The sequence below is a fragment of the Amblyomma mixtum genome, chromosome 2 (assembly GCF_055824585.1).
Source record: "Amblyomma mixtum isolate Tamu chromosome 2, ASM5582458v1, whole genome shotgun sequence".
NCBI classification, from domain to species: domain Eukaryota; kingdom Metazoa; phylum Arthropoda; class Arachnida; order Ixodida; family Ixodidae; genus Amblyomma; species Amblyomma mixtum.
In genome coordinates, this window is record NC_143013.1 from 11398911 (window position 1) to 11415352 (window position 16442).

At 46.2% G+C, this 16442-nt stretch overlaps 1 protein-coding gene across 2 annotated transcripts; it reads left to right on the forward strand.

The window, feature by feature from the left end:
- The first annotated feature begins 302 nt into the window (after nucleotides 1-302).
- On the forward strand, nucleotides 303-14743 carry LOC149358410 (monocarboxylate transporter 3-like). Of its 2 annotated transcripts, XR_016288667.1 has the most exons (5): nucleotides 303-1443; nucleotides 3299-3442; nucleotides 5811-6767; nucleotides 8072-8265; nucleotides 12007-14743. XR_016288667.1 is itself a non-coding variant. In XM_089570481.1 (4 exons), the coding sequence occupies exons 1-4, from the start codon at nucleotides 1221-1223 to the stop codon at nucleotides 8209-8211; spliced, it is 1464 nt and encodes a 487-aa protein (XP_089426607.1). In that variant the 5' UTR covers nucleotides 304-1220; the 3' UTR covers nucleotides 8212-14743. The 2 variants fall into 2 exon arrangements, 1 of the variants encoding a protein (XP_089426607.1); XM_089570481.1 differs by having other exon boundaries at nucleotides 304-1443; nucleotides 8072-14743.
- The last annotated feature ends 1699 nt before the right edge of the window (nucleotides 14744-16442 follow it).

Sequence of the window (16442 nt, forward strand, 5' to 3'; positions counted from 1 at the left end):
CAGTATCATGAGAAGGTTCTAAAAAACTGTTCATTTAAAAAAGCGCTCGTTTTTTGTTCTTTCCCATTGGAGACGACCATTATTCGAAAACAAACCGCATGCTTATTTCTCGTCAGAGACTTGATTTCACTGTTATTTTGTAGCGAAAGCTACACTAGGCTAGTCAGCGGCGAGTTTCGGGCGGTCGTCGTAGGCCAGTACTGCGCATGAGCCGTAAGTATGGCAACCGGTTGCCATGGCTGTTAGGCAACCATGGCAACCATGGCAACCGGTTGCCATATAGGCGCCGAGCACAACATGCTCGGCGCCTAACGTACCTAATGTAGCCACAGCAAATTTTTTGATAATTTCATCGTTTATTCTGTTTGTGGAAGCGCCGTGGAAGTCACTCTTGCATTTAGCAGCGCTCACCCCTTCAACTTCAGGACGGAGCAAGCTACCGGTGTAAGGGGGGTAGCGGCGGAATTTTGTTTAATGCAATGATCTCGTGTTCAGCGAAAACCAGGTGTAAGAAAAAAGCTGACAGAATCTCCAGCGCAGGGCCTGAATGCAAAGTATTCCATTTAGGGCGCATTCCAGGCCCTACGACAGGCCTTGACATTTTCTTGTATTCAATGCAAATCTGTACAGGGCTGATCACAGCTTTCAACAGCCCGAAACACAAACCTTCGTCATGGTGAAGACAGGTAACATGCGCCCACTGTCGCTAGAATGAATCCATTTCAGACATTAGCGCTAAATTTCGACACAATACAAACTAAGAAACTAAGGCCAACTTCCAAGGGGCGAACTAAGAGTGCAAAATTTTCGCGGCAAAAAATCTGTCCCCCTCCTGCACCCTTCATATCTCCGCATTCCTTATTTCGGCCCTTTGCCGCCCTACAATGTATACTTAAAGAGCCATAGCCCTCAGTCACCTCTCAAAAAGGAGCTGAGCCGGCTTCGAAACATTAGGTCTCAAATTGGGTCTCAAAAAGTCTGACAGGCTACACGTACGCCACGCAGGCCTGTCCATACAGTAACCCGTTAAAGCTGGGTTTTATATGTATCTCATGTGGTCATCAACATAATACGCAAAATGGTGTCCACGTCTGCAAGTTATTTGCAATAATTTACAGGTTTTCCGCTCCTTGCAGGTCCACCTTTAGTCTGTGTTGCAACGTTCATTCAGTCCGCATTGAACTAGACCAGCTCCGCACCACGCTATACTGAACGCAGGCATGCTGCGTAGCGAGGCGTCCCTGAAGCAGGACCCGCTGTTCGGGGTCGATTCCCGCTGGAGCTGGATCACAGCGGGCTTCCTCGGCTGGGTTCTGTGCGGAGCTATGATGGGCCGCCAGGCTGCGGGCGTCGTCTTCTACGGAATCATCGAAACCTTCGGCGTCACCAGGAAGCAGGCTTCGTGGCCCCTAGTGGTCAGCGGGAGCCTCCTCAGCATAGGAGGTATACGTGCAAATCTGCTCTCAGCAAATATGTCTTTGATTTTATTTTTCGCCGTCTTCTACGAACTCATCAAATTCATCATCCTCTTTAAAGTCTGTCTTCTAAAGCGTAACACAACAAGAAAACAAAACAAGGCACAAGAGCTTGTACCAAGTGTTAATCGGTAACCGCAAGAGGTGATGTTCCTCGCAACGCATCACGTAAGCAACGCTTCCGACGTCGCCAAGAGCTATAGTTTCGAAATCGAAGCGAAGTACAGAAAATTGTCGGGAGACATTTCAGTAAGGGCTGGCTGCTTTCAAATTCTCTCAGATGCATTAGCCCGCGGCGCCAAGACCATGCAGTGTTCGAAACTGTCATTGAAACACTGCCCTTACAACTAGTAGTTGAAAATAAATTTGTCCTTTTAGTTAGTCACTGAATATACCGTGACTGTAATTCGACGGCCTAGAGTACACGCAGCTTAAGAAACGCAGTGAAAATATGGAATCCTAGTAGCTGCCCGCCGCCTTGTCGTCTGGCGCCTGGTCTTTACGTGCACATCATAAACACGAATTACCCTGTAAATGAGCAACATCTTATCTAGCGCACTCCCTAATAGAGGAAGGTTGTGCTGCCCAGTACTGGGCTAGATTTCGATCACTACTTGATATGTTGTTGGCGACGGAGGCATATCCCCACCTCAAAATCATATAACTTGCTACAGTCATGATTGTGAGGAGTCCTTTAACCGCGGCATCAGAGGCCTTTAGGTGAGCAGTTAGAGTAGATTGAATCCTCGAGAACATGGCATGTTTTGAACAGGGGATATGTTGCCCTTCCCAGCCTCAAGTATTCCATATTTTTTGTGGCGGAAATCAACGCCAGGGCCTAGGCAGATTACGTTGCCCCTGTTAGGGAGTTCGCTAGAGGACCTGTTACTTTTTCTGTACTTCCTTATAGGGTAATTCATGTTTAGAGTGCATTGTGCTGTCCTGGATTTCTAAAACACTTGACGACAACTGCTAAAAGAAAGGCGCTGCGTGCCGCCTATTCCCGGAACTACTAGTCGTCCAGTTATTCAACTTTCGTGTTTTGTTTTTCGGTAAAGACGTGGAGCGAGCCGAAAAATCCATGGCGGCTTGATTTTCGAGCAATCACGTTTTCTTGCTCAGTTCATCTCGCTCTCCTCTCGGTGACAGAAAGTGCGCTCCGGAGATCCAGGCACTCTTATCCTTAAGGAAAACATGCTTAATTGGTGGCTCGAAAGCGCCACGCGATTATCGCTCTCCACATGCCTACCAACGTAACCAGGCAGCCGCCTACTGTCCGTGGCGTCGTTATCAGTTATCACCGTGCACTGCCAGCAACGCGCGGGCGCCGGCTGGGAGTGCATCCGCTCCTCTAACGGCCGTAGCCGCGCTCTTGGATGCAGCTAAAGAGACCAACACACACCTACACACCAGCCTCTTACACCACATACACCCCATGCCAGCTGTGGGGAAAACACCCTGAATGGGCTTGCCAAAGCATGCAAGCCGCGCCGAAAATCCCAAGCCCACAACCTGATCAGTGGAAAGCGGTGGTGTACGGCTCAAGCTTAGATGACCAAAGACAGCTGGTTCAGCAGAGACCTAAGACCGTAGGAGCCCTGGACTAAGGACTCCTCCCAAGTCGAGGGTCGCAAAGCTCTTTACCGATTCAAGTTTACCTCCACCACCACCATCGCGCGAATCTCGCACGCGACATCACTCTCAGCGCACGTCAAGCCGCGCTGTCTGTACAGCGCGACACGCGTTCCCGTGTTCGCGCTCATAAATCCCATGACTGTACGTCAAAGGTGTTCGTATTCACTTTTTTCTGTGCTCCCTTGCAGCCCCCTTCATGGGATACCTGTGCCGGCGTTTCTCATGCCGGGCCGTGCTGCTCGTCTGTTCTCCCGTCGCGGCCGCTTCTGTCTGCATCTGCTACCTCGCAGATGGCGTCCTCTTTCTCACTATTGTTTTCGGTTTCGTTTACGGTAAGCATACATTACGCTTTAAGCCTTTCTTTACAATCTTCTTTCTGTAGGCCTTGGTCAGGGCCATCTTTTTCCTTGTTGTTTCATTTTTTTTTGTTGCCTCCCTAAGGCTTGACACCTCCACACCCGGTAGTGAAATTGTTGAGGGACGTTTCTTGATAGCTATCTTACGTAGCATCACAAGTGGCCTGCCAATGGTAGAGCAGCAAAAGAATGAAAAAGGAAAAAAATATTTTGGTGTATGGCCCTTGGGTTTCGCGTCGTTGTATTAGTAGTAGCAGTAGTCGGAGTAACCAGGGGGTGATTGCCGCGGGAACCCCCCGGACAGTGACATGTCACACAAGGGCAGGTCAACCGAAGATGACGGCGGAGCATTCGAAAAGAGCTTTATGTACAGCATTTACATGACACTGGAAAGGTTCGGCAAGGGGGAGGACAGCGTATGAGCTCCTCGAGATGGGGCTCGAATTAGAGATGTAAAATTTCAAGAAATTTTGAATGGCACGAAAAAAACCGTTTTTTTTTAGGGTTTTTTTCATGAAAAATTGGAAATTTTGCAAAACGTGACAAAAGCAGATTTATTTGCAACTGCACAACGATCAATAATAATGCTCCGAAGTTCAGTCGAAAATGCAGTTATAGATGTCATATTGTGAAACGAACTTCTTGTTCTTTTGCACCGAGAAAGAGAACATGAAAACTGATCTATAAGTCACTTCATACCGGACTCTGAGTCACTTTCGCTGGATGCGGCACTACGCGGAGCAGCATGGTTTGAAGCTGTGTCCACAGCTAGGTTCGACTGCACATACACAAGCTTTCGAACGCGTTCCCCTGAAAGCCTGTTGCGAATCCTTGTATGGATGTTTCCGAAACATGATCAGTATCGTTCGCAGCTGGCGGATGTAGGTGGTATCTGCAGCAGTCCGCAAGCCAGACGAGTTAGCGTCTGGTTGGTGCAAAGGCCTTGCCACCAGGTAGATGGGGTCACGTGTTTCGCTAAAGACTCCTGTCCTAGACCAAATTCCTGCGGATGTCCTGTACTCTGCTACGTTGGAAATCAAGAAGCTAGGCTTGTATTTGGCTAAAACCGCTTACGTGCACAGCAGGCTATGTTATCTATGCCGTGTGTGTAGCGCTGTAGAATTTGCAGCCATTTTGTCCTACTTCAGCCGTGAGTTCAAGTACTAGTGTGTTTTTAAGTGAAGCCTGGATCTTATATGTGACCTGGCCTTCAACCCGCATACTCGCAGCACGAACGTTTTAAAAGCACTTCCTGGCACCGGCGATGACGACTGCTCTCCAGTCGTTCAACGATGCACGCTATAATGGTTTTGAAAGCAAAAACAAAAACCTAAACTAAAAGCAAGCAATCATAAGACCTCGAAATTGTATTGTGAAATTTTCGATGTTTCTTTCCATTTTGGCTTGTCTGAAAAAAACGAAAAAAAAAACGTTTTTTTTTCCAAAATTGCCGTGTTTTTTTCAGGCCTTCACATCTCTAGGCTCGATCGAACGACTGAGAGACACGGTCGTTGCTTCTCTGTCTCTCTCTGCACTCCCTCCGACATCCGGGCTTGCTTTCAAACTCTCGGTGGTTTGCCGATGGTTGCACCAACAGCATCGCCTGGAGGATGAACGACCAGCCAGTGGAACGAACTTGTGTTGCAAATGTCCTGGCACAACAATGGCGCAACATTCATGGTTTCAGCACGCAGGGTATATTGCACGGCGATTTACCCAAATTACAGGAAAAAAAATATTCAATATAAAACACTGCGCGCAGTTCTAAATAATTATAGAATGTGCGCCTGCCAGCGTAGTGACATTCCTCCCTCCCTGTATAGATCAGTCTTTCTTCCCTTAGTTGACAATGCTCTTGGTGAGTTTCTGCACTTACAGTGATAATCAAAAAATTATTCAAGCAATAATTTTCAAAGATTATTAACTGAACAATCAATTGGACAGCTATTCAAAGCGGGAGGGGGCATTATGTTATTCGGTGCTGAGAAGATCCCTCAAGTGCCGACACACTGCCCCACCATCTTCTTAACCGTGTGTGTCTTTCATTTTTCTCGCTGATGTACAGTCTTTGTCAAAAGTATACATCCCAAGGTGTTTGCTTCCAAGCCGTGCAGCGGGGCCCTTAAGCGCATTTGAAAGTCCTAAGCTTGGAAGGGTTGAGGACTTAAGTTCCTCCTGCCTTTGTGAAATTAGGGTCCCTGAGTATGCAAGAGGAGCTGCACTACAGGGCTTATAAGCAGATTCCTCGGGCTGTACACTTTTGACAAAGACTGTACATAACGCTAAGAACCGCGTACTGTGCATTGATTCTCTTATCTGATTGTGTTTGCATCCGTTCTTCCAGGTACGGCAGCGTCCGGCGCGTTCGTAGCAGTCAATGTCCTGGTATCGCAGCACTTCGATAAGCGGCGGGCGACTGCCTGCAGCGTTATATTCACCCTGACCGGCATGAACCTACTCTACATTCCACCACTCGCCGAGATGCTGCGAGCCACCTACGGGATACGTGGAGCTCTTCTTTTGCTGGGCGGCGCCATGCTTAACTCCTGCCCCGCTGTCATCATCCTGCGCAGCCCCGTCTGGATGGAGCGGCCAAAGAACTCCTCTGCCGTCAAGGACGCCCAGCTAGCGAAGAAACCAGCACCGAAGGCAGGACCATCTCTTCTGGGTCCAGATACCGTGCAAGAAGAAAGCGTGTCTAAAGAAGAAAGAACAGGTCTGCAAACCTTGTGGAGAGCTGTCGTTGCCAAAGCTCGAAGTTTCCAGGATCTCATGGCCTTTTGTATGCGCACACAGTCCCCGAGGCCTGCAGAAAGAGACAGCGAAAGCTTCGTTCACTCGTTGAAACTATTTGCAACCGTGCCGTTCGCTGTGAACGCTTTGTCGTTCTCAGTGGTGATATTCGCGCTCACAACGTTCGTGCTCTTGCACGTGGACTTGGGCACAGACCGAGGCCTACCCCCTGAACGCGCAGTATTTCTTCTGAACGCATTTGCTGCCGGAGATCTTGTTGTGAGACCTCTGAGTGGTGTCATCATCGATTCAGGACTGCTTAGCCTCGATGTGGTCATGCTTCTAGGGTACATCATCCAAGGCTGCGCGTTCGAGCTCTTCGTATGGATGGACAGTTTTTCTTGGATGCTAGTTTTGTCGACGCTCATAGGCGTCAGCAACGGCAGTCGCGTCGCTCTGCAAGCGCCGGCACTGGCGAGAGACTTCGGAATCGACTCTTTGCCGCTGTTGATGGGAGGACTGGTGTTCTGCACTGGCCTCGTACATTTCACGCGGCCATTTTTGTTCGGTACGTGTACATCTACACTCGTCGCCCGCTCATGTGTTGTTGATAACAGCTTACTATTATTGCGAAACCAATACTACTCGCACTTTCAAGCCTTCGCGTGACCCGGCCGCAGTTACATTTGACCTTTAGCGGAGTGAATCAGGGCGACCAACTCGCTCCTTCAGATAGCCCGGCTGCAGTTACGCCGCGCCGCGCACCTGTGGCGCTAATGCCGCTGTGACGTCATACCAGCTGTAGATTGTTTTATTTCTCTCAGTCGCAACAACATCAAAAACAAAATATAAAAAAAGATACCGAAGACGCTTTGAGTCGTCGTGCAGCGGCGGCCGGTAGCCACGCGTGACCTCTAGACGCGGCGCACTGCGTTCCTTCAGTTGAAGGCGCTGCGCTTTTGCTTTCGCAACCTACCAGGCTTAACCAAAGCTAAGGCCCCGCGAGTTTTTTATATTTGTTCAAACTAAAAGAAAGGTAGGAGGCATGGCAGCAGAGTGTATGGCAGAAAATGAAAATCCAGGAGAGAATAGGGAAGCTTACGTCAGCCATATAAGCTTCGATGCTCTTCAGCAAGCTGCGATTGAAGCACTGAGATCCCTGGTTTCAACCCAATTCTTGTTGCTACAACACGACACTGGGGCGGTATGGAGGTTTGAAAGAGCGGAAGAAAATTCGTGGCATTAACACCTTGCGAATAAAGTTCCAAGTACCTAAATCTAATGCAAGCGCATGTCTTAACGCATCGACTATAGTCAAAGCCCTTCGCAGCATTCTTGACGGGTCAGTATTAAAAGTTACAATGATTTATTTTTATTTTATTTTGCATGAGATTTTTCTTTTCGCATTACCGTTTCTCAACCTGTAGAAGATCTATGCCGCAAGAGTCAAATGCTGGCATTACATAAGACCGTTTAGCTCGTTGGCAGAAACATGACCACTGGAACAGAATATGAAGAGGCAGTTCTGTAGCTAATCACGACACTCATTGTACCTGTCTGTTCCTCTGCTCCGATTTACCCGCTGCTTCCACTTTCGAGCCACAACTAAGGCTTTGACAGTAGTTGATTCGCTTCGATTGAGAGACTACAGAGTAATGTGGAATTCAACACATGCGAGACTTCCCTGCCTACGCTGCCAGAACTCTCCAGTTCTATTGTCAAGCGATTATAATTTTCATAACATTGTCATGTGAACACTGTCGGAGCTCTTGAGTCAGCCCACCGTTACTTTGTCTCTGGAAGGCTCAAGATGTATGTTTATTTTGCAGCGAATGACAGTAAAGCACAGGTGCTTCCTTTTTTTTTTTTCAGGTTATTTCCGGGACTTCCATGGGTCCTATGACGGGATTCTTCACGTGGTATCCGGCTTAAACGCAGTGTTTGTGGTCTTGTGGGCACTGAAGATCCTTGCGAGAAGACGACAGCGGTCATCCTGTACAGCCAGGCTGTAAAAGAGCCAGTGCAATCGTGAAGCGTCATCGTCATCTCAAAGATGCTAATACGTGGTAATGACTGCGAGCCATCAAATAATTATTTTTTTATCAGAAATTGGGCACGTTTGTGCCAAAGAAGATTCTTAACCCACATCAGCTGTTGGGGCTGGGGGGGGAGAGAAACTAAGTGTTTATACGTTTTCATGTACGCGGTTTCCAAAGAAAAAGTTACAGGACTGCCTTTCAGTCTGCTTAAGAGCGGAATTGCGAAAGTATTTCCCTGTCCTTACTTTCTCACTCCATTTTTTTCTTTTTTGGTCATTATTTTGGTCATTTTTTGTTTTTCATGTTTTCCATTTTTACTCTTTTTATTTTCATTTCTTTAGTTTTGTTTTTATTTCTTTTTTTTTTCCCAAGAAAGGACTACTTAACCAGCCTAGCCAGTGTGCATATTGTTATGTGGATAGTGTTGAATTGGCTATGGATCTGTCTCGTCGGACGAGCGCCAGTAATAAGCCAAGAAGTGCTTTCGCATTGATATGGCCCGTGGCACAAGTCGGAAGCATAACAGAAGCGAATATGGACGCAAATCTTCGGCATTTGTTTGAATGGTCAGGTGCGCCCGCTGCTGGTGTCGGCCTCACAGACGCAACATTTAATTGACATATGTGGAAGGAGTTAAGTGGTGAGTTAAACTGCGGATAACACTCGCTCTTCATGTTTTCAACTCAACGGAGACAATTCCGTATAAAAATTTGAGTAGTTTCAGCGAGCCACTCATAAAAATTAGGCATTCTGAGGGCATTAGGTTACATAGGGTTGTTTTAATTAAACGCTTATTAACTCCCCGTGATATGAGATTTATTTAAGCGCTTATTGAATTTTTGTTCAGTTTCAGTTAAGAATATTGGCCGACAAATTAAAATTGACTGTTTATTAATCAACTCGATAGATACAATGAGGTTTTATTGCCTGGGAATTCATACTTATTCGACTGTATAAAAACTTGCGTTTTAATTTAATTGCTCGTTATTAATTCTGAATTCACATTTAATTGACTGAAGTTAACGTTTCATTGCCATTTCCCACTTTATTGACCTACACTTCCAGTCGAGAGTTTATTGCAGCAGTGTTCTGAGCTACAGTATGCACTACCGTGCGTTGGATGTTCTCAAAATTACAAGGCAATGGCACTTTTTGCACAAATGGAAATTGCAAAATTATGTTAGCCTCATATCAAACATCTCTGCACAGGAGTAAATGCCGTGAAAATTTAACTCACGCCCACTAAGTTTTCCTTGCTGCGCCTGAGCTCGTTGAGTTAAAAAATTACGCCAGCATAGCTTTGTGAGCACGAACAATATATGAAATTTGGACGGCAACCACTTTTCGGCAAAGGTTTTTCAAACGCGAACCTAATTTGCCAATTTTGGTGTGCAGTGTAACTTCTCGAACGTCACACAGTACAATCCAATATGGCTCAGAACAGTGCAGAAAGCTAATAAAAAATGGGTGGGGTTCAACATGGCTTGAACCTATCGTTATACGAGCGAAAGCTGTTAAACATGGTCTCCACTGTCTCAAATCAAAATTCAAGGTCAAGTGTCGAGGTCAGGTACCCAATGGTCATAGTCATATGATCACGTGGTCATATTACCGTAACTTGGGCCATACCACCACGCAATTAAGTTTGGTTTGACCCTGTGAGGCACTGAAGGTCATTGTCTCATCCACATCGAATACGGAAGTTGTACCGTGAGAAGTAGAGCTATCGCTCTGAAATTCAGCTGGACGAATTGAGATCAGTCAGTAAAGCATATGGCAAGCAAAAATCATGAGACGTGTCCGTGAAGATATAAATAAAGATTTTATTAAATTAAATACGCCAGCTTCATCACGCTCCCATAAATGCCGAGTCGCTTGTGTGCACAGCTGGGAGATGACTGCATATCAAATCATAAATAAATGGCCCTAATGTCAAATCTGTTGTTATTCAAAATGAAAGCAAGTTTACACGAAAGACACCATGCATAACAGGATCTCGAAAGATAAACAAGACGCGTCACAAAATAACAGACCGCATCACGTATAAATCAATGAAACATCACCAGTGAGGCAAACAAAGAAAACAAAGGAATGGACGAAGACAGAAGCAAAAATTACATATTGCATAGTAATCAGAACCTCACAAGCATTTCTTTACAGAACAGAAATTCGGAGTGTTATTATCGCAAACGAGCTCAATAAAATAAGAAGCATGCGGTCCTTCCTGTTCCTCTACCGTATTTATCTAAACTCGGGGCAACAAAAAACGTCCCATGCGCCGAAAAGCAAATCTCCGCGGTTGCTCAGGGGTTATGGTGCTCGGCTAGTGAGCCGGAGTACCCGGGTTCGAACCCGACCGTGGCGGCCGCGTTTCGATGGCGACGAAACGCAGAAGGCGCCCGTGTGCTGTGGGATGTGGCTAAGAGTGGCGATTACAAATGCTTATTCCCACCTCATCGGTATGACAGGCTCTTCATTATGTGAGCGCTGGGGTGAGAAGAGACAATTCTGCCCCCCCTTTGCGCCTGGCCTCGGTTTGTCCGTTAACAAATATCCGTCGATGCTCTGCTCCGGCGATTGGATTCTCGTTCTAACGGAAGCCAAAACCCTGAGGCCTTGGCCCTAACCTTCTGGAAGAAAGCCATCAAGACGCTTTTCGAATACCTAAAGGACACTGATCAGCATACTACAGACTGTCTGTATGCATTCTCAGTTCTCGCGAAGTAATGGCTTGCAAGGACACGTTCCCCTACAGTGCTGTGACCTTTTATTTCTCTCTACTATTTCGTTCACTACCTTCATCCCTCTTTCCACGTGTAGAGCAGCAAACCGGGCACTCAATTCTTATCCTCCCTGCCTTTCCATTCTTTTCTCTCTCTCTCTCTCTTCGTGAATGAATACAGCGCAGACGGATACGGGCATAGAAGCATAGACACCACACGGGATTTCTGTCTGTGTTCGTGTGCACTGTATGCATTCATCATTAAATACCAGCTAGCCGAGGAAACCATTTTGGCTCGTATGATTGGCATAAAAGTGGGCAAACGAATGACGCTTGACCACGGAATGTTTTTCACCGCTACGAGCGTGCATGCTGGCCTCCGGTACGTTTTTAGAACGATACCTTCCGCGACATTTACAAACCCATTATAGAGTGTAATAAGTAAGGTTTCTAAAACGGCACTTCAAAGAGACAAAAGCAAAAAGAGCTCCCGTTGACTGCCCTGCAGTGTCAAGCGTGTGGTGGCTGGAGAATGATGACATGCGTCGTACATGGTGAAAGAATAATGGATGAGGGAAGGCGGGGCGCGGAGAGGAGAGCATCAAGGGAAATTCGCGATCTTCGCGATCGATAGTCTTTTAATTTGGTGGTTGTGTATTGCATGCACATTTGAGATTAGGAAAAGGGTAGTAGTTAGAGTGGAAGTTTTCAAGTACTGTCCGCATGATGTCGTATAAAATATGACACGTGAGCCACTCCTAGAGGCGTGCGTGGTGTGATTTAAAGACGTTTAAATTCGTAGCCGCACATCGGAGTCGAGAAAGAGTGCTCCGAGTCAGGCGTGGGAATTCTTACCCTTGTCAGGGTGCAAGGTGCATTCTACTACAGCGACTTCGACGTGGTGTCCTATGACCCGACACTGCAGGGCGGCCGATCATGTGTTGTAGTCAAGATGTGGTTCGCTTGCTGTTGATTTCTGTGTGCCCTTCCAGCGCATAAGCTTCTTTTCAAAATCTTTGCATTGTGGTGTTCCTTCGGCGGAGAAGCCACCAAGTCGACGCCATAGTCTGCACGGACCTGCATTTAAAGTCGCCTTATTGTTTCAAAGTCAGACCGCGCTGCCAAGATTAGAAATGTTTGCCAAGCAGAAAAGCCGACATGTAGGTTTTCGTGAGTTGATTGATTTATTGATTGATTAAATAACTGAGTTACTGTCACATGACAGAATAACGCCGTTGGATGTGATTAACACTTGTGCAAAGGTTTCCAAATTAATTTTGAACACGTGCATTCAAATCTCGGCACATCAGCGTTATCGCATTTCGATCGCTGTCGCCGACATAGGGCTGCCGGGGCCGGTCTGAAATCCGGGAACACGTGCTCACCAACCCAGCGCCACAGCCACTGAGCCATTAGTTGCTTGAACATGGCGTTCACCTGCAAGCCGGTGGCAGAAGATTGATTGTACTGGATTCCTAGCATGACTAACTCCTGCCGGTTCGTCTTCGTATTCTTCTTTCTTTCTTTCTTTCTTTCTTTCTTTCTTTCTTTCTTTCTTTCTTTCTTTCTTTCTTTCTTTCTTTCTTTCTTTCTCTCTTTCTTTCTTTCTTTATTGTTTCCTCAGACACAGTCCAAGAGGGGGCCGAGGCTAAAGGCGACGGAGCGCCTGACAAGGGCCCCGGCCCCCTTGCACAATGTACATGAAACAAAACTAGCATTACAAAGTTCGATCAAGCAGTCTTCCTAGGATCAGTCAATGGGAAAACAAAAGGTGGCTATTTCCTGTCAGAATCACACGGCATTAGAGACAATTTCATTTTCTGTACAACAGAGTGGCGAAACAAAAAAAAACAGTAATTGAGTGGTACATTGGTACATTGGTGGTACTGATTTAAGAATCAGTATTGGCTAAATATAGCTTGCACCAAGAGGCTGCTGCTCTCTGCAGGAATTTGAACTAACCTCGCCTCTACATTAGAAAAACTGATAGACTTCACATTTCTCGCAACCTAATAATTATATCTTTCCGAAGGCAGTCGAGCTTAACTATACGGACTAGAAATGCGTTGAAAACGTTGCATGCACGCAGTGCTGCCCTCATTCTAGTCTTGTTTCAAGTGGCACTTACGATACTGGTACTGCTGTTCCTTTGGCTCATTCGCGGCGATTACGGTGGGATGTTTCTGCTTGGAGCCAGATAACGTGAGCTCAACTATAGCCCTGCACACAAGGTTCTGTTGTATTGCTACCGCAATTGAGAGCTTGGTGTGGCGTTTTTCATCACCAATTTTTTTTAAAGAGCGTTAGCTCTTATTCATCACGTTTCTCGATTTCTTGGGCTCTGCTACCACCTCCCTTCGGCGTGAAATTTTTGAAGTCCGAGGAATTCAAGATGGCGGCCCCCATAGTAAATCGATATAGCAACCGAATTGGTGATTTACTGGTGACGTCATCAGTATATCGAATTGGTGATTGGTGACGTCACTGATTTTGTGAGGTCATAATTAACTAGTCACATGACTATGTTTAACTGCTTTTAACTGAGTAATTAATGAGGCATCATAAAACGAATTAGATATTTGGGTAGAACAGCTAGGTTAGACAGCAAAATTAACTAATGAAGTTAATATTTAGTTATGGTTATGCTTATCTTTAATTGGAGGAGGAGGTAGAAGAGGAAAGGCAGGGAGGTATTAAGGTTGCTATGAGGCAAAATGAGGTATCAGCTCTGGTTACTTTAGATATTGCAAAGGCTTACGACAGCGTTGAACACAGCATTTTGCTTCATAAACTGGCTACTGTACAACCTCCTTTGTACCTATTTGCGTGGATAGGAGAGTTCTTAAAGAATAGAGCGTTCTTTTGTTCTAAGGGTACGTTAACTTCTACAACATACGCCCAGTCTAGAGGTGTCCCACAAGGCTCCGTTCTTTCACCGTTATTGTTTAACATACTAATGCGTGATATCCCTATTCACCCTGCCGTCAAAGTTTATGTGTATGCGGATGATATTGCTTTTTTCGCTTCTGCCAAAGACATTCATATCCTGTACCAATTACTGCAAGAGTATTTAAATGCTCTGGAAGTTTGGCTAGACAGCATAAAGTTAACTTTTAATGTGAACAGGTGTGCCGTCCTTGTTTTCCCACAAGCAACCCCTCTTTACATCTCTCTGTCGTATCACTCTATCCTCATCCCGCAAGTTGATTCAACAAAATACTTGGGTATAATATATGACCCGCATTTAGACTGGCGGCCACACATTAGAAGCATTGCGCTTAAGGGTGAGCGTGCCCTCGGCCGGTTGGTGAGGATCAGCAACAAAAAATTCGGTATGCGACGAGACACTCTACTACTTCTTTATAAGACCTATGTACGGCCAATCCTTGAATTCGGCTCCGTTCTCTTTTCTGGGTGCCCAAAGTACAAGCGTGAACCCCTGTTTGTTATGGAGCGACGCGCTCTGCGCCTTTGCTTAGGTCTGCCTAAATCAGTAGCTAATGCTGTGTTGTACTTGGAGGCGCGGATACCTGATCTCAATTCCCGGTTTGAGCTTATCACTGTGCGGACATTTTTAAGGTCTTTGGAGCCTGTTCCTGGATTGGCTAACCCTATATTTACAACGAACCCAACTCTCTTCTTTGGTACTCCCTGGCCTCGGTATAAGCTCCCTCAGGTGGTGTTCACTAACTCCCTGCTGTCAAATATTTCTGTATCAGTGAGATCTTTAGTACTGGTCAACCACAGGCGGGCTGACACGGCGGTCTTCTTTGACAACACCCTCCCAAGGAATGCTAAGAACCTGCCCGCCAATATGTTAAATGGGCTCATAGAGGAGTACCTAGACAATTTTCCTAACCATATTGCAGTCTATACAGATGCCTCCCAGCAAAATGAAAAGGCCGCTATTGGTATTTACTCAAGGGCTCTTGATTGGAGCTACTCATTTCGGGCCCCTGACTATACCCCTATTTTTGTAGCTGAGTTTCTGGCCATTGAGTTGGCCTTAATAAGGATTCCCTGCAGTATCACTCGGGTTATTATACTCTCAGACAACCTTTCTGTTTTGGCAGCGCTCGAAACCTCGAGTGATACTCCTATGAGCCGTTCCCTTCAATTTTTTATTCCTCCACATGTTTCAGAAGTTCGCTTTCACTGGGTCCCTGGGCACTGTGGCATTGTTTCTAATGAGAGGGCTGATTTTTTAGCAAAGTCTGCCCTTGATGGTCCTATTGTCCCTTTCGTCCCAAATACTATTTACTTGACTCTAGCACGCTTTCAGCGATTCCAGCGTTTCCACACCTTGAGCCATGAGCCTCTCCTCGCTGCAGCGGATTTTCAACACCTGGCATTTCCTTGGAGTGTGCGGATGTGCAGTTCGAGGCAATGTGAGGTGTCCATGACCCTTTTGCGCTGCAGGATACCGCGGCTAAATCTTTATTTATGCCGATCGGGGCTTTCGATATCCAACCTTTGTGAGTCTTGTGGCGAAATTGAGTCTATAGAACATTTTTTCCTCTCCTGCCGGCGGCTCGCTGCTCTCCGTAGAATTTGCTTGGAGATCCCCCTCGCTCGGCTTGGGCTTCCTCTATCTATTCCGATTCTCTTATCCTTCGGGGCAAGCGCCAAGGGATATGCCCTGAAACCAGTGTTCGATTCTATTCACAATTATATAATTTCATCTGGTAGATTCCTCTGCTAGAATGTGAATTCACAACTTTTCTTTCTCCGTATTTTTTGTATTGTACAAATTCTAGCTCTGTGTCCCAAATTTTAGATTGAATTATACTCCATTCCCTGTACATGAGTGCGTTTGTATCCGCTATGCACCCTGGCCAATCCCCCGCCGTGGGTATGTGCCATTCAGCCCGAGGACATCATCATCAACCAGAAGAATAATCGGTTTGCTACCCTACACGGAGAGAAAGGAATTAGGGGATAAAAAATGAAAGAGAAAAGAGAGTAGCAGAAAATTGAAGCCACTTTAAAAAGTCAGTGTTCGCTGAAGTCAAAGCCTATCATACAGGCCAGAAGTTCGCAAGAAGCGGAGCAGTGCCTTGGAGGCCTTCACCGCCGACGATCGCCGCAGCCAGTGGCCGAGGATCTTCATTTCCGTCAGTGGGCGTGGATCTAGCCGCTATAGCGCACGGCTGAGAAACTGCCTTTTGCTTATAATTAACTAACCGATAACGTCATGATCTAACTAATGGATATTCGTAACGGGCCTGATGAGTAGGACATGTTAGACACCAATATTGTCTAATTAAGTTAATATTTACTTATGGTTAACTTAACGTGGCGGTCATGTCGACAGCACTCAATTCACACTCAATTTCACAATTTCATACCTCATGGCGACCGGGCGCCTACCGCCTTGAGGTAAGGAAAAATGGCCCTCCAAAGAGTCGAAAAACTTTTTCGGCAATACATCACATGGCAATACATCACATGGACGATAGATGGCGCTACCGAACAGCTAACG

Coding starts and splice junctions, on each gene's coding strand:
- LOC149358410 (XM_089570481.1), top strand. CDS start 1,221: ATGCTGCGTAGCGAGGCGTCCCTGAAGCAGGACCCGCTGTTCGGGGTC. Junction 3,443..5,810: donor TGTTTTCGGTTTCGTTTACG/GTAAGCATACAT, acceptor CCGTTCTTCCAG/GTACGGCAGCGTCCGGCGCG. Junction 6,768..8,071: donor CACGCGGCCATTTTTGTTCG/GTACGTGTACAT, acceptor TTTTTTTTTCAG/GTTATTTCCGGGACTTCCAT.